Source organism: Scatophagus argus, chromosome 2 (assembly GCF_020382885.2).
Source record: "Scatophagus argus isolate fScaArg1 chromosome 2, fScaArg1.pri, whole genome shotgun sequence".
NCBI lineage: Eukaryota > Metazoa > Chordata > Actinopteri > Scatophagidae > Scatophagus > Scatophagus argus.
In genome coordinates, this window is record NC_058494.1 from 5264231 (window position 1) to 5291342 (window position 27112).

The window sequence follows — 27112 nt, forward strand, 5'->3', positions numbered from 1 at the left end:
AAGCAATTTTGCCAATTTGTCAAGTAAAACATGATAGACTTATTCAAGATGAACCAGGCCCCCTGTGAAACCACAACCCTGCATCCTGGAAGTGTTGAGTTCTAGTCGGATAATACAGTACGATGAACTTTGAACATTAAGGGCTTTGTATGTGAGAAGTAGAATTTTAAATTTTACAGAAAGCCAGTGTAGAGAAACTAGCATGGGTGAAATATGATCTTTTATATGAGTTCTTGTGAGTACACATGCAGCAGCACGATTAGCTGGAGAGTCTTTAGAGGCTTACTGGGGCAGCCTTACAATAGAGAGTTGCAATAATCTAATGCATGGACAAATTTTTCTGCATCTTTCTGAGACAGAACGTACCTAATTTTTGCAAATGTGGTGGAAAAAGGCGCTCCTTGCAATTTCTTCTATGTGTGAGTTAAAGGACATATCCTGATCAAAGTTAACCCCCAGATTCCTCACAGTGGTGCTGGAGGCTAATGTAGTGCTGTTCAGGGTAGCTATATAATTATTTTTAATTAATTAATTTGTTCCTTAGATGTTTGGGCAAAGCACATTGACTTCTTGACTCAGTTCAAAAGTAGAAAATTGCCAGTTGTCATTCAGGTTATGTTTTTAAGACGTTTATCACCAACAGGAAGCATATATACGGTGAATTGTATTAGTCTGAGTACAGAACCTTGTGGAACTCTGTGACTAACTTTTGCATGTATGGAGGATTCATCATTAACATGAACAAACTGAGAACAATCTGATAAATTAGACTGAAACCAGCTTAATGCAGTTCCTTTAATGCCAATCAAATGTTCTAATCTGTTAAATTAATTAAGCAATTAAATGTGACGGTCAATGATCAGTTAGTTGCAGCACTAAGGTCTAACAACATAAGAACATAGACAAACCCCTCATCTGATGCAGTTAGAAGGTCATTTGTAACTTTCACCAGTGTTGTCTCTGTGCTGTAATGAGGTCTAAACTCCAGACCGGAAATTTTCAAATGAACAATTACTATATAGATGATCACATAGCTGATTGGCCACTGCTTTCTTAAGGATCTCAGAGAGAACGGCACGGTTAGATAAAGGTTACCCAAAACCTCGCTTCTTAAGGAGAGGTTTAATTACAGCTACTTTCAAGGACTGAGGTACATAGCATGTTAATATAGACAGATTGATCATATCAGATAGGGAAGTGCTAAGTAAGGGTAAAACATTTTTAGCAGCTTGGTTTTGACGGGGTCTAAAAGGCATATTGTCGTTTTGGTGAAAAAAAGCTTTCTCGATAATTATCTGCTCCTACAGCTGTTTCCGAGGCTCCTGTGTTTGAAGGTAGATCAACAACAACAAAAAATCATCTCTATCATTACTTATGGTGCACTAGAAGTGTGTGTTAGAGTCTCTCTTAACGTCAGCGATCCTGGAGAAAAATAGTTGACTGTCAACTAATACAAAACACTGGTATTTGACGACCTCGGAATTAGACTCAGCGATCTTCTCCACTTACTTACTTACTGCTTCACTTCTCAAAGCAGAGAGTTCCTGAGGACCTAGGACCTGAGGACCTGAGGATCGTACAGGAAGAGAACTCTTAATGGGACAGCTTCACCTCAGCTCTGCACAGCTGGTGTCTGTTGTTTCAAGCTGATTAAGAGAGAAAAAGCAGCTGGCATGGAACTAGTACACTGTATAGGGTATTGAGATACCTGACCATTACACCAATAGGGACATTGATGACAATGCATAAATACATAGACATTATTATGGAGTTAGTCAGCCTCATACCACTCCTGAATTCAATAATAGGTGTGTCCCAATACTTTTATTTCCCCAATAACTGATGTCTGTGGTCATTTCGGGACTTCAGGCACAAGGGCTGAACTGATGTGGTGGGCTTGTTACTGAAGCAAACAGGTGCTTGTTTACACATCCAGCATCCCATGACATTCCCAGTCATCACAGAGTTAAGACAGACTGTTGGGAGGTGAGCGATGGCATTTGATTATTTCCTTTCCTCAGTGAGGAAGAACAGGTTTTTTCCATCTCTTTTCATCAACTGTAAAAAAATGTGTGTGTGTGTGTGTTTTTAGTCTCGTGATCTTGTTTAATTGTGATAAAGACGATCTATCTGGGTTTCTTTTTGTTACTTATCTTGTTTTATTTTTCTTTTGAACAATGAAACAACTATGCATTCCTGTCGTGGTAGTTTGTGCATTTTATCTTTGTTTATTATGAAGGCTGGCAGCTGAATGATGATTTGCCCTGAGGATGTTGTTGTCTTGTTGCTCTGTTACTGTAGCCAGAGCCAAGAATTCACACATACTAAGTCAGGTTTGTTGAATGTGAAATGGCTTCTTCTTTCCTCGCCAGTGTGAGAATATGTGAAAACTGTTTGAAAATATTTGACTTAGGCCCTGTGTGACAAATAGCTGACATTTGGCTTCACTTGGACTATACAAAGACATCTTTATGGCATTCTGTGGGCCATGGCAGATTTTCTCATGTTCAAAATTAAATCATTTTTCCATTGAGAAGTGAGAAGGCATTTTCTATGGGCCCCTATCCACATTTACAGCTGTTCATTCAGGTATCCTCACATGAAGACCTTGTATACTCAATCCTATTTCCCCCACTCCTACAGGCGACACTTTTTCTATCTGTTTTTAACCAAACATATTCCTAGCTCTTCCCATGTTAGTTACTAAATACTTGACATATGAAACCTTGTGGACTGAACAAGGAAAGCTTTGTGGAAGTCCTGAGCAAGGCGGCAGTTGTGTGCGCCCGCACTCGCACACGAGCACACACTGACAAAATTGAAGGAGAAAAAACAGGGACGGTGAGAGGAGGAGGATATTTTTCCCCGAGTGTTGTAAATGTGAGAGGATCCTTGTGGTTCCCGGCTGTTCAGTTGCTGTGAAACACAGCAGGTAGGTGAGAGATAAGAGAGGTGCAGCAAGTCATTTCTGACAGATACAGAACACATGGAAACAGAAGTTTGAAAAAGAGACAAAATTGGAAGGATAGGGAAGTTAATGGGAGGTGAAAGGAAAAAGAATGGGAGATGCTTGAGACAGAGAAAGGCAGAGTTGGACATTAATGAGCTGATGACATGCAGCTGGAGGTGTCGGTATAAGTCATCTTCCTGTTGATCCAAAGGTAAACAGGGGCTGGGTCTGCTCTGCGTTCTCAGCACAGCTAAGTGGCCACAGACACAGCATCAGTGCAGTCACCCAGCAGGTGGCAGTAGTGGTAGCTTCCCTCTCTTTTGTATCCTGTCAGACCCCTCCCACCCAGTGATGTTTAAAACCAGGGTACGGCTGAGTGCCGATTCTAGAGAGTTCCATCCTTCCTCCTTGAATCTTCTTCATGAGCCTTGAATCCACTCTTACTTTCCCTCTTGATCGCAGAGTGCTTTCTTTAAAACCTTTTTAAAAAATAACACTTTTGACCTTAAATGTAAAGGACTGAAGACCAGCCATTGTTTCTTTGTGGTACTCTTCATCTCTTGGCAGTCTTTTTCACTTCCCAACACTGTGGATGAGTGTTGCATAAATCTTTCTCCTCCTGGACTGAATTTATCACCCGGCCTATTCTCTGTCCTCTGAGAATAGCCATCAACATCATCATTAAGAACTGACAAGTACTGTTAACCTTAGGTATGTATTCAATCATTGAATATCCTCACTATTGTTGTTTTTTTCCCCACCTTTGTTGTCATGTTATTTACTTGATGTTCATCTTTTACATATCTTTGCTTGAAAGTACAGAGGTATTTCTGCATGTGCACATGTACAGTATGTGTGTGGTTTTATATTAGCTCAATCAAGCCTAAGTGAGAGTGCATGCCTGTCCTAGAAATAGCACTGAGGGGCACTGGTGTGAGCCACATGGTTTGTCCTCTGTGACTATGGCTGCATATCTTTGTGTATCTATCTTTCTGTATTCTCTAGAATTGATGCTGATAAACTGTAATTCTCCAGTGCTATTGGCCTGAGAGTAGAGAAGCAGAAAATGCTGCAGTGTGTTATCAGACTGACTCTTAATTATATTTTACTGGTTATATAGTGTTCTGAAGAAATATTGTGTTAAAGACTGTAGTGAAAAATCAGTGTCATTTTTGGAAGGCTACATATTTCAGGTGATGCAGAATGTACCGAGCGATATTTGTCTTTCGTTTTGAATATCCAAGATTTTGTATGTATATCACTGCTGGTATATAGTTTTTGTAATTTGCCGGTTCTCAGTGATAACAGTGTGTTAGGTTTTTTTTTTTTTGTTTGTTTTTTATTTTTTTTAAGGGTTTAGAGTTAAGGTTCATCCTCACAGTCTTCACCATGTGGAAATAAAACTTCTTTTGGTCTGATTTCATCACTGTCATTCTAATTTCCTCCTTTGAGCTCTGAATCATTCAAATCATTTCTGTTATGCTTACCTTCTGTCATCACCCCCGAGAGCTGATCACCCTGACGCCTCGTCACCCTCGTCACGTTGAGTGAGCTATCACAGTGAGCAGCTCCCTCTAAGACTAAGAGATTAGCTTTAATTTGTCCTCCAAGTGAAAGCCTTTGATGTGCCTGTCATGTACCTTTTGACAGATTCTTTTTTTGCCCACCCAACCTCATTTGTCCTCATTCACAGATAGTCGGGGTCCATCTTTGTTTCAAAGTGCTCCTCTGTGTTTATAATCAAATGCACAGATAGTGAAGGTACAGAGTCAGAGAGACTTTAAAGTCTTTTTCAGTCAGAATGTTAGAAAATATTTAATGTTCTTGATTGTTCATTGTCTTTAAAAACCCACACAGCAGCAGTGACTAATGCAGTCTTTACAGTGGCTATTATCTCCTCTTTGCTGTTGTTTGGTAAGCCTCATATCTCACCTTTTGTTTGACGAAATAAGAGAAATAGAGGTGAAATAGAGAGGTAATCTTTTTTTTTGATATCTGGTATTCCTCAAACATTCTTACTTTCTCAAACTTCCTTACTTTCTCTCTGTGAAAGACAGAAAAAAAAGAAAGAAAGAACTTCCCCTCGAGGATAAATAAAAGGAATTCTGATTCTGATTCTGACAACACATTTATGTGTGGAATGTTGCGAGCCCCCATTCCCCTAGCAATGGACATCTACCTGACTGACATCTGATAGCCTTGCAGCATTGTGAAAGTTCATGTTCAGACAGTTTCTGATCAGAGATATCAGCTAAACATTGTTCAGTGCTCCCTGCTAGTGACAGATCATTTCATCTGTAAACACTGCATTGTCAGATAGCAGAGGATAGATATGGTGAAGAGGAGGGCAGCACACAAACTGTTGTCGAAGAAGTCGATCTGAACGGAAAAGTACTGAGAGGCAGGGAGATGGTGGGTAGTGGGTGGGGTAGGGGTCTATATGTGTGTATGGTGAGGGATTGGTGGGGTGGCAGGGTATTTGTAGAAAGAGTGTTGTAGTTGCCCCAGTGCCAAGACACACTGCTGCACTTAAATGAAAGAGAATATCTGATGTCTGATACAGTGAGATGTTGTGCCTGCTTTCTGTCAGCTGAAGTTTACCTTCAGTGCCTACGTTTTGTTGCTGTTCTGCGGAAGAACTCCTTCTACAGAAAAAGAAACAGAAACTTGTTTTTAATTCATATCAGGCCCATCAGGTTTGCTTGCTAGGTTTGCTGTCTGGCTGCTCATGACGAATACAATGTTCCATACGATTAGCCTGTTAACTGACTACTACTGACTACTACTTGTGCAGGTAGCATCAGCAGGCGACCTATAGATATTTCTGTAATAATCAAATGACAGAACAGAAATACGATGGTTAAATTTCTTACCCTGTGGCACCAGAATCAGTAAGCACAATCAGATGCAGAATTGGTGAAATTAGTTTCCTTTATTTTACTCACATGCTGTTAAGCTATGATTGCTGCCTGTTTAAAAAACTGTGAAAAGGATTGCCCCTAATGGCCCAAGATGCAAATTAATGATGCAGATATATTCAGAAGTATCCTTTCCTCTGTATCTGCTAATGTTCCCGCATTGTATGCCCACGTGAGCTGTGTCAGAGGTGTTATGGAAAAGTACCAGATGCTTAGTACTACTAAAGTTCCACTGAATAATACGCACAAACAATTAGGTATTTCTTGTTTGTTTGTTTGTGTGCTTGGGAAATTACAGGTTTCTTGTAAAATCTCTGTCGCCGTTTCTGTCACAGCATGATGAGTTTATTATATGACTTGAAACTTTGCCACGGTTTATTCTCAGGCAGGACAGATGCCATCTTTAAAGACAAGGAAGTGTAGCTTTAGAAATGTAGTTTGATATTGCCAGCTAGACGTCTCCACCCAGTGTGGCAGTGGTAATTAGTCGGATCGCTGACACCTCACACCTCTCATTCATTGGTAGTACGGTCCAACGTCTGTATGAATCAAAGTCATACAGTTTCTGCTGTAGAAAACAAAATAAAATGAAAATTAAAACTAATACTCACATTCACACATTCATATATTTCTCATAAACATTAATTATGGTGCATGTTTGACATTGCACACCTGCAGTAAGTAAGTAAGCAAGCAGCAAGTAGTTTGTATCAGCTGTTGTGCTATTATTATAGGGGAGACCGTTTATTGTCGTTTCTCTGGTTCTTAATACACCAAAGTACCTTTGGCTAAAATGTGCACAAGGACAGTTCATGGATATCTTAAATTTTTGAGCCTATATGGCACAAGCCATATAGGCTCAAACATTTTGTTTTAACTCTACAATGTCTGGTATGTGAAGGCTGTAAGGCTGCAGTGTGCAGAACCACACACTCACACACACACAGAACACAGAACACAGAACACACAGACACGTGAGTGAGCTTTTCAGGCTTTTATTGACTTTGGCAGAGATCCTCCCACCTTCAGCCCCTCACCAATTTCTGTTCCACGCCTTCACATAAACATACACACACACCAACACATTTGCCTCTTACTCGTTTTTTTCTTTCCATTCCTTTGACAAACATTTCCTTTTTTTCCTCTTCCTCCCAAGTGTATATACATGCATTCTTTCTTCCTCGAGTGTTATGGCTGAAGCCAGAGCTTTTTGCATAATGTGTTTTTCAGTTTGTTGAGCGAGGGCCATGTCTTATTTTTCACCATGGCAATGATGGCTTTGTTTGCGGTAAATGCGTTTCTGTCTGTAATAATGAAAACATTTTTTTCCCCAAGAAACTGCTTTACTGTGATATTTTAAGTACGAAACCTGTCTTGAGTATTGGACTGCATTAAAGCAGTTGCTACGGTATAGCCAGCATTAGCCATGTTAATGTGCAGGGAAGTAGGTGCAAACCAGCAGTTAAAGATTAGCACTCAGTCAAAGGCTTTCCTCATTTTTTAATCCTTTTTTTAGAAATCCATCTAACCAGTGTACAGTTACAGTAACCACACACACACACACACACACACACACACACACACACATGTGTATGCACTAACTTGGCTGTGAGTTGTGTTCACTTCCCGATGTTTGGGGTCGAAACTCAGGCCTCCCAACCACTGAAGACGGGGGACAACATCTGTCCGCCATCTTTTGTCAGTGCTGCCAAGTATTATGGTGAGATCCCTTACAACTCTCCAATTCTTCATCTTTCCATCGCTCACATCTTCTTCTTTGTTCTTCCTCCTCCATCCCAGTTCTTCTCGTCACCTCATCTTCTTGTCTGCCAAGCAAGCTGCTGCTCCTCTCTTTTTTATTACTTCTTGCCTTCTCTTTATTCACTTTTCTGATTTTAAGAGTTCCTTTTCAACCCAACTCACCCTCCGCTGTTCAATGATTTGAACACATGCTCCTATTTTCTATTAAATATTATTTATTTACCATTTGCGCTTATTAGCTTTCTGCGCATGATGAATACCTTTTTATTGTTTGTCAGAACCATCTTAGATGACACTTAAATTTGTGCAAAACTGCCTCCTCCATCCCCCTTGTCCTGCAATCCTACAAGTATTTTTTACACAAAGTAAAAGATAATATATTTTGTCATGTGAAATTGTTTGTGCATTTTGAACTACTGCGAGCAGGATTTGCATATTTCTTTTTCTAACCAGTAGCAAGTCAGATCTTCATGTTCCTTTGTTTTGTCTCTCAACAGGAAACACACAGAGAAATAGTTCAGGATGGCTCTCAATGTTCCGGGTCTGGTGGTGATGGCGGGATTCTACCTGGTTATCTTGGGCACGGGCATCTGGGCATCTATGCGCTCCAAGAAGGAGGAGAAGAAATGCACAGGGGATGGCATGGAGATAACACTACTGGCTGGACGCAACATCAACTTGCTAGTTGGCATCTTCACTCTTACTGGTAAACTAGCTGATTGTTCTTTCTAATATGTTTATGTCATTAAATATTTGAACAATTCAAATATTAAATATTTGAACATTAATATTTAAAAAGTGATAACGGATGTGTGTGTCTTAAGAAATGGTTGTTTGGTGCATATGAAGAAGTCAGTAAAATGCACAAGCTAGTGTAGTAATGCATGTATTTGTCTCTCTGCAGCTACATGGGTGGGTGGAGGCTTCATCCTCGGTATTGCTGAGGCAACATACAACCCAACGCTTGGCGCAGTGTGGGCTCTCATGCCTGTGCCTTACGTCCTAACCTTCTTCTTAGGTGAGCACCAGCATTAACTCCCGACAATAAACCCTGATCCTCGCCTCCACCATCTTCACTGTCTTTCTTTCTTTAAGACAAGTGATGTAAACTGATAACAATCTGGGTAAATGCAATTTTATATACAATTTGAAGGCTTCCACAAGGTGCAATGGTCTTGTATGTAGGGTCTGAAAAGAACACCAGTTGTTGGCAGAAAGGTGACTTGCCACACAGGCTACTAACAATCACACACTGGAAACCTTATTTTATTATTTTTTATTTTTTATTGTAAAAATCCTTCTAGTTACAATGCAGTTTGTTATTATAAATACTGTATAGTTTTTATTTTTATCAGCACTCACATGCTCAATAAAACATGTCAACACACAAAAATAAAATGCATGTGAGAATATGTGCAGCAAGTACTTTTTAGCCAATGCATAGTTCAGTTACCCAGCATATCAAGTGACCTAACAGGTAGTAAGTACAATGATTGATGCACCAATGCAAACAAGTGCAGTATGAGTTCAGTCCAGTGCACAGCATCTTCAGGCAGGGTATGTGATCTTGTGGCAAGAGCTGTAACGTGTTCTGACTGCTGTAGGAAAGACATTGTCTTTGAAATGGAGATCAAGTTTCCCCAGAGTCTCAACACACATTTTCCTAAATGCATCATCAAAATGAAGTTCACAGACTTGGTTCTCAGGCTCAAGTGTTGTTGACCTGTAAGGTAGCTTCCTCCATCCGAGTCTGCGCACCAATAAAAGTGCCGCTCATGTTAAAAATAGGACCATGAGAAATCAGGTCAGGATTGTAACTTGAAGCAACAGCTGCAAAGGGATGAGTTCCCTCAGAGACTTAGACTGCTTCCTCCTGAATTTGTAAAATTAACGACAAACTCAGTGATCCATCTGTAAACATTTGGAATGTGAAATCATTAGTACTGGGTCCCCAGTGAAACATGACCTGCTTAGTGTGAGAAACACTGATCAGAGAATATAATGGTCCCTGCTCTTTTCTTATCAACTGTAAGAAACACAGGAAACCTTGCTTGTCTTTTTGTTCACATGTGCTTGTTATTTCCTGCTCACTCTCTCCCTCTTCTTCCTTTCTCTTTTATTTATTTTTTTAAATGACAGAAATATGGCCATGTATTACTTTATGGCTTCATCACTTCCAGGGAGAGACTCTGATTTTGTGTATCCCTTGCTTTTTGCTTCAGGTGGTTTTTTCTTTGCCAAGCCAATGAGAGAGAACAAGTATGTGACAATGATGGACCCCTTTCAACAGAAGTATGGGAACATTCTCAGCAGTGCGCTGATCTTTCCGGCACTGGTTGCTGATGTTCTGTGGGTGGCACGCACACTTGTTAGCCTGGGTAAGTTAGTTCACATTGTGAAAGTGTCTGTCCCTATACTGGCAAGTACTTGTGCAATCATGCAGGCACCCACAGATCTGGGTACACAATGTGCACAGACACTGGAGTAGATAAACAGCTGAGGGCTGATAGTTGGTGCTTTTTTGACAACAACTCATTCATGTTAATGCCGTATATTAGAAGAAGGCAGGTGAAAAGCAATTAAAGGAGCAATTAAATCACTGGTTTATAAATAATCACTCTATGAAACACTCAAAACCTTTTTCACAAAGTATGACTGATGTTCCCGTAAATTTTGATCACACATTACGTTTAGCTGGTGCAGTTCAGCAGGTTAACAGTTACATAACAAGAAGTATATATGAAGTTAAAATAAAATAAACACTGAATACAGGACACACCATTTGTTAAAATGACTGACCGTTTGCTATCCCCCTCCTTTGAAGAACAGTTGTTCGATCACGGCTGATCAAACATAATTAGGCACAACTGAACTCTTAGCTTTGGATATCAAATCAGTGTAAGAGATATACTTGGTATACAAGGAGTTGTTTACTGCCTCCCCCCAAATAATCACCAAAACATAACAGCATTTGTGTAAGGAATGGATTGATCAGTATGCTCTAACATCAGTGCAATCAGTAGCATGTCTGACTAATTGCTACCTGCAGTCATAACTGCCCAAAACTCCAGAGCACTAAGGCTAAAGCTGTACGTCCCAGACAGACTGTCAGCATCCTCACCCGTGGACAATCCATGTAGAAGTCTTAAAGAAGCAGCATTGGTCACATATTGCAGTTAAGCTCTAGTTAGTAAGCATTGTTTTAAGACTTTCTATTTTCAAACACTATGTTTTCACCTTTAACATTATAAGAGACAAGGGTTTTTGGGATGAGAGCTGAAAGTGTCACAGTCAATAATGTTACTGGGGAAAATGCAAAATTCAAATCTGATGAAGAGTTGCTTGTTACCCTGAATTCTGATGGGAACACTTTTCACACAATGCTAGTCAGACAATGTGCTTTATCTAAGGTAACCTATTATCCTACGAACTAATGCAGTGTTAGTATAGGCAATTTGTTTTTATCAGGTCATGGCGATTTTGAAAAGAAAACATGGCTTGGCTTAAGGTTGGACAAAACCTTCACAGGATGCAGAGAGGACCTAGCTAGCAAGGTCCTCTGATAGCACCTTTTTATGACTTGAACCCAGAGACACAGCACTAAGATAACATAGTTGGATATTACTTCAAAATTTTTCCAAGAATTTCAAGTGGTGACTGCTGTTAAAATTGTAAATTGCAAATGCACAGTGTTAGGTTACGAGTAGCAGCAGGGGGAGCAACTTAACAAATGGTCAATTATCATTCCTCTCACTGAACGGCTAGTGGATGTGTTTCCTGAACAGCACATAATGAACCACTGAAAAAATACCTGTACTAATAAAGTTTTACAATGCCAAGTTCTAGGTGGAAAAGCATATTAAATATTTGCCACACACACATTTTACACCCAGATGCTGTAGATGCTTGTCTTTACTGCCTTGTTCAAATGAAAAGAAATGAAACAAGGGTCAGTCACTAAAACTAACAGCTGCAGTGGGTTCTTATTATTTTTTGTGTGGATTATTGTTCTATAGCTTGGAAAATTGTTCTTATGGCCTATTTGTACAGTGCAGAGTACAGTGGCTGCTTAAGATATAGAGTTGTCTACTATTTTTATTCAAGCTACTACATTTAGTATTACTGTTTTCACTGCTGCTCTAAACTGTAAGTGACTTTGTGTGTGTGTGTGTGTGTGTTTGTGCGTTTTTGTAGTGGATGCAAGTGTAGATGTGCTCTACAGTTTGAATGTACATGGCAGAAAGTGCTTGTGTGTATGTTTTCTTGTGTGTATTTTAATGCTGTTTTCTTTTCCAGTGTTATTTGAAAAGAGGGGTTAAACATCGAGCAGCCTGTTGATTGTGAAAGGTGATCAATTATTCAAAGCAGATTTTCCATTGTTTGTGCCAAGGCAGTATCTGATTGACACAGGGAAAATGTTACATACTTACTTTTTGGAGTAAAAAGATGTTTAAAAAGGCTTGAAGGGGCGAACAGGGAAATCCACTGACGGTGTTTAAGACACCAAGGTATGTGTATGATGTGCTGATGTTCCACAAAAGGAATGGTAGGAAGGCTGCAACGTTCCTGGAACATTCCTGCCAAAACCAATATAGAATCAGGGGACTCCTCACTACTCAGTGAAACGTCCTATCGTTGTTTCTGAGATGCATGCATCCCGTATGAGTGCTTGGCATCACACGCACAGACACACAAACACTTGACACTTAGGAGAGTGTTCTGAGAATTTGAGCTGCAGGGGTGTTGTTGCTGGGAGACTGTTTATGTGTGTGTATGTGTAGTATAAACTGAGCTTCTTGATCTGCTTGAGGAAGTGTGTGTGTGTTTGTGTGTGTGTGTGTGTGTGTGTTTGTGTGTGGCAATTCAGTACCAGAAAAGACTTAACTTTTAATGTGTATAGTTTTACCAGTCCACAGTCATGGTCAAATTTCTGTTGGGAAGGGGATTGAACATTTGTAAAGTGTGTGTGCGTGTCTGCGTGTGTGTGTGCGAGTGCGCGTGCGTGTATGTGCACATGCATGAGTTTTGAACGTGGTACAAGGATCTAAAAACAACACCAGCTTATTTAGGTGTCTCATTCCCTCTGTCTATCCCTGGTGCTGCTTAGTAAGTCCCAGAGGCCCCTGAATCTCATTTCACCTTTTCCCTTCCTAAATTTAGCACAGACGGGAACAGCACAGCTCAGCACAGGACACAGAGCTATGGAAGGAAAACAGAACAACCGGGAATTATTTACTACAATTTTGTTGTGTCATACCACACCATGAGAGATGTTACAGGACAAACAACACCAAGACCCAGTTCAATCTGGATGTGTGTTCAGATACATCCAGATCAGGTGTAGGTGTTGACATGGATTCCAGTTCACACATGGCATCAAAATGCAACTAGACTGACCACTTGTGGTTGGACTTTGCCTCCCTGATATAATTTCCACACAAAATTACGAAAAACACACGAACGAATGAAAAAGACGATAAATGTCATTTGAAATTCTGAGGTTTGCGATCCAAATGAATTTGCGGTTCATTGTGGTCATGTCTAAATGTACTCCCACGTGTACTTAGAGCTCCTCTAACAAGGTGCATTTTTGTGCCTAGTGTGAACAGGTGGTTAATAACTGTAGCATCTACTGTGTTTTTTTATATATATAAAGTGATGGGTTTGTCTATCTGTAGAGGAAAGTTTAAAAAAACAAAATATTTTAGATAATGTGATAGAAAAAATAAGATGACAAACAGCTGTCTGGGACAGGATGATTTAAGGGTGGCGGGGTCGTTAGGGGGTGACAGGTCAGCAGGGTGGTGAGTGGCGATCGATGGTGCCGATCTGACACTTCTCTGTTTAAGGGCATTGTTGTGGTGTGGCTGCAGGCTGCGGCAGGGGGGACCCTGGCAATGTGGCAGAAGAGACGGTGAAGGTAGTGACGATTTGCTTGCCTTGTTTGAGTAACAAGATGTCTTTTTTTTATTCACTTGTTTATATTTACTTATATAGTTTTCTCATTTTAGAAACATTTGTTTCACTACTTGAAGACATTTGTCTTTACCTTCTTCTTGAATTTTTTATTTAATTAAGAAATACCAGTATTTAAAGGTTGATAATTTACCCAAGAGGGTGAAAATGAAATATTTTGGTGTCACAATCAATAGGCTGCTTCTGTTATGTGTTTCTGTACAGTTTTGTTTGTTATAATTTTATCATTACCTCTTTTATGTTGTTGCTTTATCAAAGCTCTTGAATGCTTTTAAAAGGTTTAAACCAAAGCCACCCATACTTAATTATATCTTTATCCTTCAATTAAATGACTAGCAAAGTAGTGTTTTGCTTTTTGTTGGTAAAAGTGTCATTTGTTTGTCCAAGTGTCTTTTGGAAAATAATGGATTAAGACATATGAAGAGTACAACAAAGACACTAGTTTGTTCATAAATCTTTAGTTTATAAGAGTGGATGCATGCTTACGTGTCCGTCTGTGTGAGAGAGAAAAAACTAATAAACCAATTAAACAATCACAGCAAGCAGTTGCATGTATGTGTAGGAAGCAACACTTTTACACTAGTCAACTTGCTGTAAGACATCTTCTCTTTGTCAGTCCTCCGATGCTCATTGCTTTGCTGTATTGTTCCAGGTGGAACTATGAGTGTGATCCTGGACCTGTCCTACGTCTACTCCATCATCATCTCCTCAGTGGTGGCTATAATCTACACACTGCTGGGGGGGCTCTACTCTGTGGCCTACACAGATGTCATCCAGCTCATTCTCATCTTTGTCAGTCTGGTGCGTAACATCTATTGATCCAGTCACACAACAGCCGTTCTGAACAGTCAGTCAGGGAACATCTATCCAGCTCTATTCTTGTCTTGAATGATGACCCATCATTCATGAGGCTTATCGGGTTACTTACTCAACTATGTAGTAGAAACAAGTAGATGAAAGAATACACAGGGGTTCAATTTCAATATAGAGTCCAGTCAAGGTACCTGATAGCTTGTTAACTATGCTTGTTTTCGATGTACTCTGTGATTGACTCCTCCTGAAATTGTGTCCTCAGGGTTATACCTTATTTCATCCAGTATAAGTTTGCCAATTGTCAGTTAGAAAACTGGTTTGATTAAAGCTTAAAAACAATAATTGGCAAAAATAGGGTTGGATTTTGTCTAGTTGTTATGGAATTGCTGATGAAGATGGTGGTTTGAAGATGGTTTAGATTATTTTGTCAACAAAATACAAATAAGTCTGGATAAATGATGATCTGTGTAAGCTAACCCTAATGGGATTTAAGAGTGCTTTATGTATCACTCAGAAAGCGTCTAGAAAGAGTCTAATTTCCAGTGACTGACTGAAAGCTTTCCCACTGGGCCTATAATCAGATTAACTGTATTCCCGTGTTTGTGTATACAGTGGGTGTGTGTTCCTTTCCTGTTGACCAACCCTCACTCTGTGGATATCTCACTGACGGCCTACAACCAGACCTTCCAGGCTCCTTGGGTCGGCACGGTGGAGCTCGAAGATGCTGGCAAGTGGTTTGACGACTTCATGCTGCTGGTCAGTGGAATGGAAAAGATCATTATATTTACGCACACGACAGTACTAAATGTTGTGTTATACACAACTTATGCAGTACACAAAAGCTCCTCAGTACATTTTTGATACAGCAGAGAAGGCAAAAAAAATGTAGAGAATAACATCTTCTGTTTTGAAAAATGTAAACATTCAGCAACATTATTAATTCATTCTAATTAATTCTTACTGTAAGAATAACTCTGAAATGCAAATTGAAAAAAATGAAATGCAGATGATCATCCCTTTGGAACAATCTTCTTCCATCACTATAATCGACATCTGCCTTATCCTTGTTCAAAAAGCATCTGAAATGGACTAATTAGCAAAGATTTATACCGTTTCATTTCATTGTAATGACATAACATTTCTTTCAATGTTGTATTGCTGTTTTTTGTTGAACTTTGAAATCTTGAAAAGGTTATCTTTTACCTCTCTTTTGTTGACTACTGATAAATATAATTCATAATACAAAGAGTCATAATTGAGCGTGTTTGCAGACCTCGAGGTGTCCAGCCCTGACACATTTACAGATGAGGAAAATGCTTTTACAGCAGCAGGGGATTTTTTGCTGCAGTATCGTCAGTGGCCACTGGGCAAAATTAGAATCAAGGCTGAGTTGCACCGTATCCAGTTCTAAATAATACGTTCACAGGCTAAGCAGGCACTCTAGGATTTCTGTGAGTAGTAGACACAAATAGACCACTGACGGTAATTGTTTGGGACCTGCCTAAAATCCTGTAATGAAATATTTGGAACAAATACATGTACACTTCTCGGATTTACATGACCCCTACCGTTATTATTAGTTATTTTAAATTGGCTTATACCTTTGGATGAGTCCAATGAAAACATTATGTCAAGTCATGACAGGACTGGTCTTTTTTGTCCTGTATTGCTGTGCCAATTGATTCCTGTCATCACGCCTGAACTGTGTGTCCCTGCCAGGCTCTGGGTGGTTTGGCCTACCAGGCGTTCTACCAAAGAATCCTTTCAGCCTCATCCTACACCCAGGCTCAAGTGACCTGCTTCGCTTCTTCAGCCTTCTGCCTGGTGCTCGGTATTCCCTCTGTGCTGGTCGGCGCTGTGGCAGCCTCTACAGGTACGCACTCTTAATTTAGATCTTTGAAAATTTATTAAATAAGCTTATATTTATTTACTTATTTTTTTTAAATTAATGTCTGTGTGACTTTAAGCTGCTGACTTCTGAAACTACATTTTTTTCTCATTATTTCACTGATAAAAGCTTCTTGTTTTCATCAGATTGACCCCTGGTCCTTGTTTGATTATTTTATTCTTCCCCTCAGTTTTCACACATGCCTCTTAACCCAAATATTAATTTCTCCTACCTCCCAGACTGGAACTCAACCAGCTATGGATTGCCCACCCCATATGAACGTGACCAGGCAGGCTCCATCCTCCCCATTGCCCTGCAGTACCTCACACCCCCTTATGTCTCTGTCATTGGCATTGGAGCTGTAGCTGCTGCTGTCATGTCCTCCATGGACTCTGCTCTTCTGTCCTCTGCCTCATTGTTTTCCTCAAATATCTACAAGAACATTATCAGGAAGCAGGTGAGAACTTTGGTGCAAGATATATATCTTTGGTGCAAGATATATATATATATATATATATATGTTATACTCTCACATATAAGCTGCAGTCAGCAACAAAGTCGCTATTGACTTTGCAATACTGTACATCCTATACAATATGCCTGCTGTTTCAGAATAAGCCCTGTTTATGATCCTCTCTTTTAACAAAGATCTATTTCATTATTTCATCCCTGAAGAATGTTGTGCATACTGTTGTGTTCTGTACACTAAAGTGCTGGCACTGTGTTTTTGTCTTTGTTAGGAGATCAGATGATCCTTAGATTCTTACATTGTAAAACAAGGCATATAGTGAAATTTAAAGGGCTAGTGCAGAGGATTTATGGGTATTTAGAGGCAGCCATGGAATACAACATTCATAACGATGTTTTCGTTAGCGTACAATAAATTGCAACTAAGAATCAGTGTGTTTTCGTTACCTTAAAATGAGTCTTATATACATACAGAGGGAGCAGCCACCATTGGGGAGGGTTAGACAAGAGGTATTCAATTGGTATTCAGTCAAACTGCAACTACAACACGAGATTCCAATAAATTCTACACACTGGACCTTCAATTCTCTTAGTCTTTCTTGTTGTAATTCTCTCCATTCCCACAGGCGTCAGACCGTGAGATGCAGTGGGTGATCCGTATCTCAGTGGTAGTAGTGGGTCTGTCTGGCACTGCGCTCACCTTCCTGGACAGCAGCGTCCTGGTCTTCTGGCTCGTAGGCGTGGACATGTCCTACACAATTATGTTCCCTCAGCTGGTCTGCATCCTCTTCTTCAAGGTGTCCAATGGCTATGGAGCCACCGTGGGCTACATGATGGGAATCATCATGAGGGTCCTGAGCGGTGAGCCACTCATCGGCCTCCCGCCTGCCATTAAGTTCCCTGGCTGCCGGCTGGACAAAGAGGGAAAGCTAACCCAGTTCTTCCCCTTTCGCACTGCTATTATGGTCATCTCACTCCTATCCATTCTGCTCTTCTCCTGGCTCACATCCATCATCTTCAACAAGGGTCTCCTGTCTGAGAGGTGGGATGTGTTCAAAATCAAACGCAGGCAGACATCCACAGCCCGTCCCCTGGACAACAGGAGGACCAGCTCTGATAATGAAGATGGCTCCACAGCTAAACAGCTGCTGGACACCACCAGCTGCTGAAGAGGCTCACTGAGACAGAGAGAAGACAGGCACTAGCGGGAGGCAGACATGTTTGTCTGTAAAGCAGGATTTCACACAGGGGGAACAATGGCAAAGGCTGGATATCATGTACAGATCCTGTTCGGTATCACACTGAGTTTGTGGCAATGGCATTTACGTTATCTCTGAGCTCTCTGGCACTCTACTTCATCAGCTGTCTCATTGTCTTCCAGAGAGAATACTGGAAAAGAAAAATTTCCTTGGCTTGGTTACATTAGCAAAAACAAGCCATTAGCCAGCATAGCATATAGTGAAAGATGTTTACATACATAAAGGCCCAGAATAAAATGTTTTATATTCTCATGAATCACTGAAATGGAAGCTTCCTACACAAAGAACTCAGAGACAACTTCAGCCATCAAGCCAAGCCGTTAAATAATAAATCTTTTACACTAATATTTTTTCCAGATTTTGAGGAATTGAGAATACCACCTTGAGGTTCTTTTTTGAAAGTCCTGAATTCAGCTTTATAGCAAAAAGACATTTGCACAAGAAATGGACTTCATTCCAAAAAAAATATCAATGAAAAAAGAATGATGATAAAATAGTTTATAATTCATATAAAGAAAAGTTCAGATTATTAATGAATTTTGCTTCTTGCAAGAGAGAATGCATCAGGTAGCATCACATATCAGAAAACCAGGAGTACAAGAAGCCATGTGCTTCATCCTTTACTGAGTAATTATTAATCAGCTCAGCTCGGGTGTGTCTCATGATGCTGTACTGCACAGTGAGTTTACCAATCTCCTCTCTCAGTGTGAACCTCTGTTGATGATTTGCAGCTATGTGCAGCATGACGGGGCTCTCTCTTTCACATCTAGAACAAAGAAATGCTTCTTAAAGAACGAGTGCACGTTCTGCGCTGTTCCACTATATATTTGTGAAAGACATTTTATCATTTGACAGTTTGTATGACTGTGATGAGATCTCTTCCTTTCTCTATTCTACCTGCTGCCTCAATCTTTGCTATACAGCAACTGTAACAGATGGCTTGCAAGTTAAGACTAGATAATCATTTCTTAACTCCTAAATTATTACTTATACTCAAAATCATTGCTTAAACATTGTGATTTTTGTTTTAAAATGAAAGACTGTGCAGTTCTGTCTCCAAACTGTTTAACTGTGTATAATTATAACTTTCTGTTTCGCAGCACTTCACATATCTAAGATGTGAAGATTTATAGTTGCACTTGCATTTTCACATAGTATGTTCATACTGCTGAGTAGATCAGCAGCAAGACTTTGTCTTTAATCACACTTTGACAAAATTTGAAATCAACAGGCTAAGAATGACAGAAGGGTTGAATGCAGTGCTGGTGGTTTTGATGTGCATGCAATATTGAAAATCATTGAAAATAAAAGTACAAGCATTAATTCACTCAATAGTTTTGTCCTAATGACCATTTTAAATGATCTGTTTGATCTCGAAAGCAGCAGGGAGAAACAAAAGTGCAGCATGCTACAGTTACTGTAAGCCCATTCCCCTTATTGACAATTTACTCACATTATAACTAACTGAATGTAGCAGTTTTCTACATCAGTTCGTCCATCAGTGTGAGATTGTGCCTTTCAGTTTGTCAGTGATTTGTACTCTTTGGTTTTGTTTTGTTAAATACTGTTTGCAAAGCTGTAATTTATAGTGGGATCATTTGGTGAAAATGTCTGCAGCTACGATTCTGAGAACTTGCATTTAAGTTTCACAACTTAAAATTTTACTGTCTTTGAATAATTAGATTTATTTAGAGGGGTGACTTTTCAATAACCTTCATTGTTTTAATGTATGTTTTTTTGTACTGAGTCTACATAGCAGTTTGTTGTGCAAAGAGATTTCTGCTCACGAGCGATAGTCAGAAAGGCTCCTTCTACCTTACTGTTACCTTTAATATCACTGGAAACTGGTTTCACTATGCTGTCAAGGGTTATCTGTTGGTCATTGTAAAATGGGTGAATACTGTTCAAATACCTCATGTATTGGTAATACTGACTTTAAGTATACAAAACTATAACTTAGAATTCTGACTTCCATCTCAAGCATACTATATGACTATCATTTTCCAAAGAGAAATCGGACAGAACAAACACTGTTTGAAAACAGGACACAGCCAGGCGCAATGCAACCATCTTTTTATATAGTAATTGTGATTTCTACCTGTATTATACTCTTGTACTGTACAGTGTAATCATGATTTGTATATTTACACTTTTTTATTTTTTAATGAAATTCAATGCTTTCAAAGAGTTTTAGAAGAAACATGCAAATGCGTATTTTTAAATTAGTAATGTTTAAAGTAGCATGAGTTCACTTTCAGTTTTGCAGGACATTAAATATAATTTCACATCCACACAATCAAATCACTGTTCACTCGTGTCAGCAGTGACTCTGAATGGTTGTGTGTTGTACACATGACAGGTAAAACATACTGGTGAGTGAAAGTAACAGCCATGTAGAATAAAAACTTCACACGATTCGAAGGAAGAAACCTTAGCTTAGCAAGCCGTCCTTAGCAAGCCGTCCACCATATAATAAAAGATGGCAACGCCGTAATTTTGTCATGTGCATTTTTGTCAGTTGAGGAGAACTGTTTTATTTTCCATGTTGGATTAGTCAAACACCATCTACAATAGTACTGGACAGTTTTTGTATTGTACTTTCCCCTAATATGTATTTGGTTTTATACTATTATGCATGATGATTGTCATAAACTGTTTGTATACTGAACTTTTGTGAAGGCTGTTGTCTCTTGCCACTTGGCAAGGCCCTACTTTGTATTCGATTAATGTAAATCCCCATGGGGTGATGTTCTGTCAGAATAAAGGCTGAAACCAAATTACTCTGTCTGAAATTGCTTCCTTACTTTTAAATAGAAATTTGTTTTTCCAAACATTCTGAGAATTTTGCTGCTTAATGATGAATACTACTTTGCTCAAAGCATGCATGAAGTAAAAACAAAATACAGTGGCTGGACCATTTAGAATGACTGGCACACAGTATGTTGCCATGCACCAGTCGAGTTGCACTGTGCTTCCATGTCTGTCCAGGATCTTATATAATATGCAGTGAAGATTGAAAAAATTTAATAAAAAGTTAAGTTACGAATGATTAGGGAGAAGTGAATTTTGAGGCTATTTATGCTGAGTACAGGGGACTGATAGAGAACTTCCTCACATGGTGTAATGCAAATCACATGAAATTCAATCTCCGGAAGACCCATGATCTTGTGGTGGTCTGTTATTCTGTAAGTTCACTGAGGAAAAAAAAAAAAAAAGATTCCTCAATTCAGCATCCAATCAAATGTGAACTGTGGCCATGATCTTCTTCTCTACATGCAGAACACATGATGATGGATAAAAAAAAAACTAAAACGTGAGTTAATTTGAAAGTTAAATGTTGAAGAAAGAAATAACCTATATGCGCCTACTAGAAATAATATAATTAATATATTTTGTTGAGTATTTACTGCAATTTGTGATTTTGGGCTTGACTGGAATGGGTCTTGTTTCAACCACAGAGTTAAAAAAAGTGACTTTATGGACTTTTTATCATTAGCCAATTGCTAACAGAGAGGATGATGCTTCAAAGTTTCAACTGGCTTGCTGTTTTAAGTCTGAATGGTGGCTTTACGGGATGACATGGCTTTGTTTCAGTAGGCTTTCAGCTGTGTTTTTCTGGTGACAAAAACTCTGGCAACATGAGCAGTTAAGTCATTAGCTGTGATTTAATGGTTCCATTAAACTGGAGATTTTAAGATGACTGCCCCGTTAAAACAGGCTCAGGTCCCCCTGAATTGCTGCTAAACTGTATGTTGGAGCAGATCTTAAGAAATTTTAGAATTGTCAGTTAGCTTGTGTATCATAAACTTTCGCCAAAAACAACAACAACAACAACAACAACAAGAATGATAATAAATCACAATCTATCTTTAGATTGCATGAGCAGTACATTGTTTCCATGGTGTACTGGGTAATTCAGTTGCTGTGATGGCCATTTCTCACACCAGACTGGCAGACACAGTGAGCATAAACAGAAGATTATTAAATTGCATGTTTCAAGAGAAGAAGAGTTTGGATTAAGAAATAGACAAGATTCTCTTGTCTCAGCAAGGGGCCCATCATGTTCAAATTGCTCATGCAAATCCATGTTATTACCTCCACTGACACAAAGACCAGCACTTTGCCAGATGGCCAGTAACACCATAAACAAAGCTATTAATACAGGCTACTTAACTGCAAAAGTTCTCATATGACCAGGTTTCATTTTGTCATTTCTTGTCCAACAGTTTGCCACTTAGGTGACATTTGAGATTGTGGCTAAACAACCAGCTATGTTGAGAGATTGCACTATGCATTGTCCACATGGCTTTGTTAAGAACCAGAAAGTTTAATGAAACTGTCTGATATGCTGAGCCAGCGAATCTGTGGAGATTCATGAGTCTCTTTTCTGTTTGTTTGGGGGGTTTTTTCAAGAGTGTAGTCTTTCATTTTCAGAGCTTGATTCACTGATTTCAGGTTTAGACTTTGTAATGCCTTTTCTGAAAATCCTGCCTTGGCAGGCACCTGCTTGAGCTTAGATTTGCTCTGTTCCTTCTCAAGCTGTATGCTTGCCCAGATTTCCTGCACTCCTCCATTACCTTTTAACATTAAGTTAAACCTTAAGTAAACCTTAAACCTTAAAAAATATATATTTTAAAAGGGTCACTCTAATGATATAGGGGGTTTATGAAAACCCTTTTTCATGTTAAATAAAATATCACATAAAGTGATATCTTATTAAAAGGCAATCACTTAAAGCTGAAGAGGAAAAGGTTCATGTGCTTACGTTCTTCTCACCCTATTTATAACACGTGAAATCACTCAACAAAGTTGGAGGGAGATTAATTAGGGGGGAATGAGCTCACGTTTCAAAGCAGGGGATACTGTTGCTCTTAATTATAGCAGTTCTCTTGCTAATTGGTATTTCACAAGAATGTTTCCCTGGAAAACAAATGTCACATCACATTCAAATGATTTTTCCATTTACAGTTAAGGACAAGGTTTTAATAGAAATTTAAAATGAACTCTCAATTATGAAAGTAATACAAAGGAAAAAAAAACACTCACCGTCAATATATCCGAATATTATTTAACTTAAACTAGATAAATAGCTAATAGCATGCTGGTGTGTTTGAAAACCATCCCCAAGTATGGGTACAATACTGTTCTGAATCAGATTTAGGTAGTCCCAGCAGCATTTTGATGCATTGCATCAGGTCAGGCAACATCAGCTTTATGGACCACAAAACTATGAAAAAATGTTATTCTGCTCTACTCTTCTCACATCTAGTTTTCTGGTTTTACTAAATCCTTCCCTCCAAAACTCTCATCTGAAAAACATTTGTTTAATTTCTTTATAATCCCACTGATGTCCCTGTAGCCCCTTTAACTGGTCTGTAGCAGATGGTCTAAAATGTCACCCAATCTGGTCATTTGAGAACGGGTGTCCGACTCTTCAGGCCAGTGTCAGGACTTCTTCCTCGAGAGAACAGAAACACATTGCTGTCATCTCCTCTTTAGAGCAAAAAATGCCTCTGGAAACTATCCCAAATCAGCCCTTTCAGTTAGTCAGAATGGACTGCTTGCACAGCAATTCATTTTGACTTGTCACAGCAGGAAAAACACAGGTGGATATAATACCAGTAATAATGGCTCTGTTCCCAACAACAGTGATCACGAATGCACAAAAGCAGGACCTCATCTAAAGCAGTAATCATCATTAGAAGGACTGTCTCTATCTTGTGTTTCCTACAATGACTATCACACTGTTTTCCAAAGAAAGCTGTGGAGGTTAATTTCAGTATATTTAGTGCAGTACAGTTGCCATCATTGCTGCATTTACTGGTGTGAGAATATTGAACTGAATGGAAGCCAATGGCTGCACACAAGGAGGGAAAGAAAACAAAGGCTTCATTCTGTAATTTGTTATTTATTACTATAGGCAAAGCATATAATGGACATATATGTTTAATCCAAACAATATCTTTATATTTTCATGTGTCTAATTAGTGCAGCTGGCTTCTCTACCAGACATAGTAGATGTACATATAAAGTAGATGTATGAGTAAATGTACACTTTCTTCTGTGATGTGATACAATGTAGTTTGGTAGAAAGAAAATTATTGATAAGTGAAACTGCTCATAACAAGGCCTGTGGATTATCTTGAGTAACATATTATGACTTCTGGACAGAGAAACCATGGAAACCATATGCAACTAATCTAATGACCTAATCAATAAAATGTTTAAAATTAGGTTTGATTTTTAATATGACTATCTGGCATTACATAATTAAAAATGCATATATTTTATGATTAACTCTGTAAGCAACTTAAAATGGTGAGATGAATAATTGCAAAATTTAAGGATGTATAATAATTTTTTTATTGTATTGAATTGAAATTGTTTTGTTTTGTATTGTTTTCTATTTAAACAAATTAGTTTCTCTGTTATCAGTCAACTCTTTAAGACAGTCACTTGCTGTAAATTGTTTGAGTAAAGTCAACTTTACACTGTAACAGATTAATAGTGTACTAATGTGCTGCATTGATCTCTTAAGCTCTGACTTATTACCAGCTGTTGCCATATTCATTTTGCTTAGCACTGGACAAAACAGTATGTGCTGGGTCAGTCTGCTCATATTGTCCATTTTATTGTAATCATTTTCTAGTTTGATCCTAATGAGTTCTGAATCACATTTGTATCTACTTACCATGTGGCCTTGTGTACACTCAGAAACCTGCAAAAGAAATTTGGCTGACGATACACATGGCGCTGTGATATCAGGTCTCTCTAGTATAAATCTAGCTGTGTAACCACAGCCTTATCCCCTTACAGCATGCAAACGCGCTTTAGCACTCTTAAATGATGCACTGTAGTGGCTGTTTCTAGATGTTATTCACCTAGTGCTCAAATAATGAGTAAGATCTCACCCTGTATCCCTTGTGTCACTGAATATCCCTTGTGTCATTTAATAGGTAACCTTGGCTTTGTGTGTGGTGGGGCTGTTGATGGCAGGGATGAGGGCGGCTGTGCAGTCACAGTCTCTGCTTTGCCCAGTACTTTTCCACTGTCTATAGGGCCAGCGTACGTGTGCATGTATAAGTGCCTTGCGTGACTGTGTGAAGAAAATGCAGCTGCACGAGCCGTACCTTGTCAGCCAACCAGAACGAAAACACAAAAAGCACTCGAACTCCTGAACTCCTAGGGAGGAGATTCAGGGGCAGCATTACACAGCAATTAGTCATATCTATCTATTCACTCTGGCACCTCAAAGTGTGTTTGATATGGCTACCACAAAATCAGAAGCAAAGGCAGAGGTGGCTGGGCAGTTTGGCTCCCTCACTGAAAACACACAAGCCATGTAGGAGTCACACAATAACCTGTGCATTGTGAGATATAGATATGATTTTCTCACACACACCCACACCTACACTGTCATGTATGTATTTACTATGCTAACACACCTCTGTGTATAAGAGCTGCCCTGCTAAAGCTGAGATGTATACCACAAAGGGCTTGTGTGTGCACAATGCACATATCCATATCATGACAAAGTGACTAATCAGCAACTAATACATAATGAAATTAATTCATTTTCTAATTTATTCCCTTTGTTGGATTATCACAGAAATGTGTCCTCAGCATACTTAGGCCAAAGAGAGAGAAAGATCTGTTTGGATAGGACACATTTGGTTCCAAGAGTGGACATTAAAGAAAAGCCACAGGTGGTTTTAATCACTGCAAGTCTGGGCTGAGCTGCTGACATTTTTTTCACAGCCCTGTTCATGCAATATAACATCACTCACACAAGAGAGTTCAGTAACAAAGATCATGCCAAAAAGATGGGAATGGATCAAGTCACATTAAATGCTATTTGTTAGGAAATGGGATGTGTTTGAAGCATAATCTATGCTCCCAAACCTAGTTAGAAAACTTCAAAACCTACAAAGAGCTATAAATATCTCAGATGCAAAAATATGATCAAATTTAGAGGGCAGGCTTTCATACATATATGACACCATTTTCTGGTAATGAATATACAGTCAATAATTCAAAAATAAAATCAAATAAATGATATAGAAAATATTACTATAAATATAATGCAACTGAAAATATGGAAAGCTTTTGGCAGAGGGAGACTGTTACAGCATGCAGTTACACCCGAGCAGAGGAACTATAATTGCATGGGGTGTAAGTCTGTGCACAGTATTCTTATGATGGAAGATTACACAGTCCCAGTAATGATGTGTAGTAATTTAATTCAGCGCAAGTTAAGTAGAACTATAGGCACGTGCCATTTCAGCACAGCATAAGCATTAGTTTGAAACTAGGCTTCACGCAGCCCCTGTTAAGACAGGGCCTCCTGAGGTTATAAAGGAGGACCCACCTTAAGGTCTTGATTATGTCAGGACATATTGTGCTGTACGACCAGTCCAGGGTGAACCCCGCCTCTCGCCCATAGTCAGCTGGGATAGGCTCCAGCTCCCCCGCGACCCTGACGGATAAGCGGTATAGAAAATGGATGGATGCATATTACCACCATATGGCCTACTCACTCTTATCAAATATTACAATACAAAGACCTTTAAAATTTCAAGTGAAATTTATTTTTTCCACAGGAAAACTGCAACTGCACCAGCGGAAGCTAAAACTGATGAATTTTTGAATGGATGTGATTTAGAGATTTTAAAAATTTCCTTTAAACCAAGTGGCCTGTGTTTTTGTCCAACAGACGAGACGTAGTTGGTAGTAACCGTTGCCATTCAGCTTTACAAGGTTCGTATTGTTTTCATCGAGCAACTGAAAACTGTGTCTCCATGTTTTTTAAAGTCAGAATGTGAGTATCTTTCCTCTTACAAGTAGGCCTATCTATCCATCTAGATTGTTTTGATGTGAGTTGCAGAATTTGCATCCATTCATGGATGCTCGTGACAGTGCAGGATGTAGACAGTAACGATATCTTCCTTAGCTGAGCTATAATGTTGGCTAGCTTGGTTTGCTGACAAAAGAAGATAGTTCATACATATAACTGCTCACACAAGGTCTGTGGATTATCTTAAGAAACTTTTTTTCTTAAAGTGACACCAGTGTTTGATGT

At 39.1% G+C, this 27112-nt stretch overlaps 1 protein-coding gene across 2 annotated transcripts; it reads left to right on the forward strand.

The window, feature by feature from the left end:
* The first annotated feature begins 3328 nt into the window (after positions 1-3328).
* On the forward strand, positions 3329-20813 carry LOC124066592 (high affinity choline transporter 1-like). 2 transcript variants are annotated; one of them, XM_046403115.1, is made up of 10 exons: positions 3329-3661; positions 7519-7588; positions 8127-8335; positions 8534-8647; positions 9852-10007; positions 14258-14406; positions 15031-15174; positions 16138-16291; positions 16546-16763; positions 17401-20813. In XM_046403115.1, the coding sequence occupies exons 3-10, from the start codon at positions 8152-8154 to the stop codon at positions 17941-17943; spliced, it is 1662 nt and encodes a 553-aa protein (XP_046259071.1). In that variant the 5' UTR covers positions 3329-3661; positions 7519-7588; positions 8127-8151; the 3' UTR covers positions 17944-20813. The 2 variants fall into 2 exon arrangements, with proteins under 2 accessions (XP_046259071.1, XP_046259061.1); XM_046403105.1 differs by lacking the exon at positions 7519-7588.
* The last annotated feature ends 6299 nt before the right edge of the window (positions 20814-27112 follow it).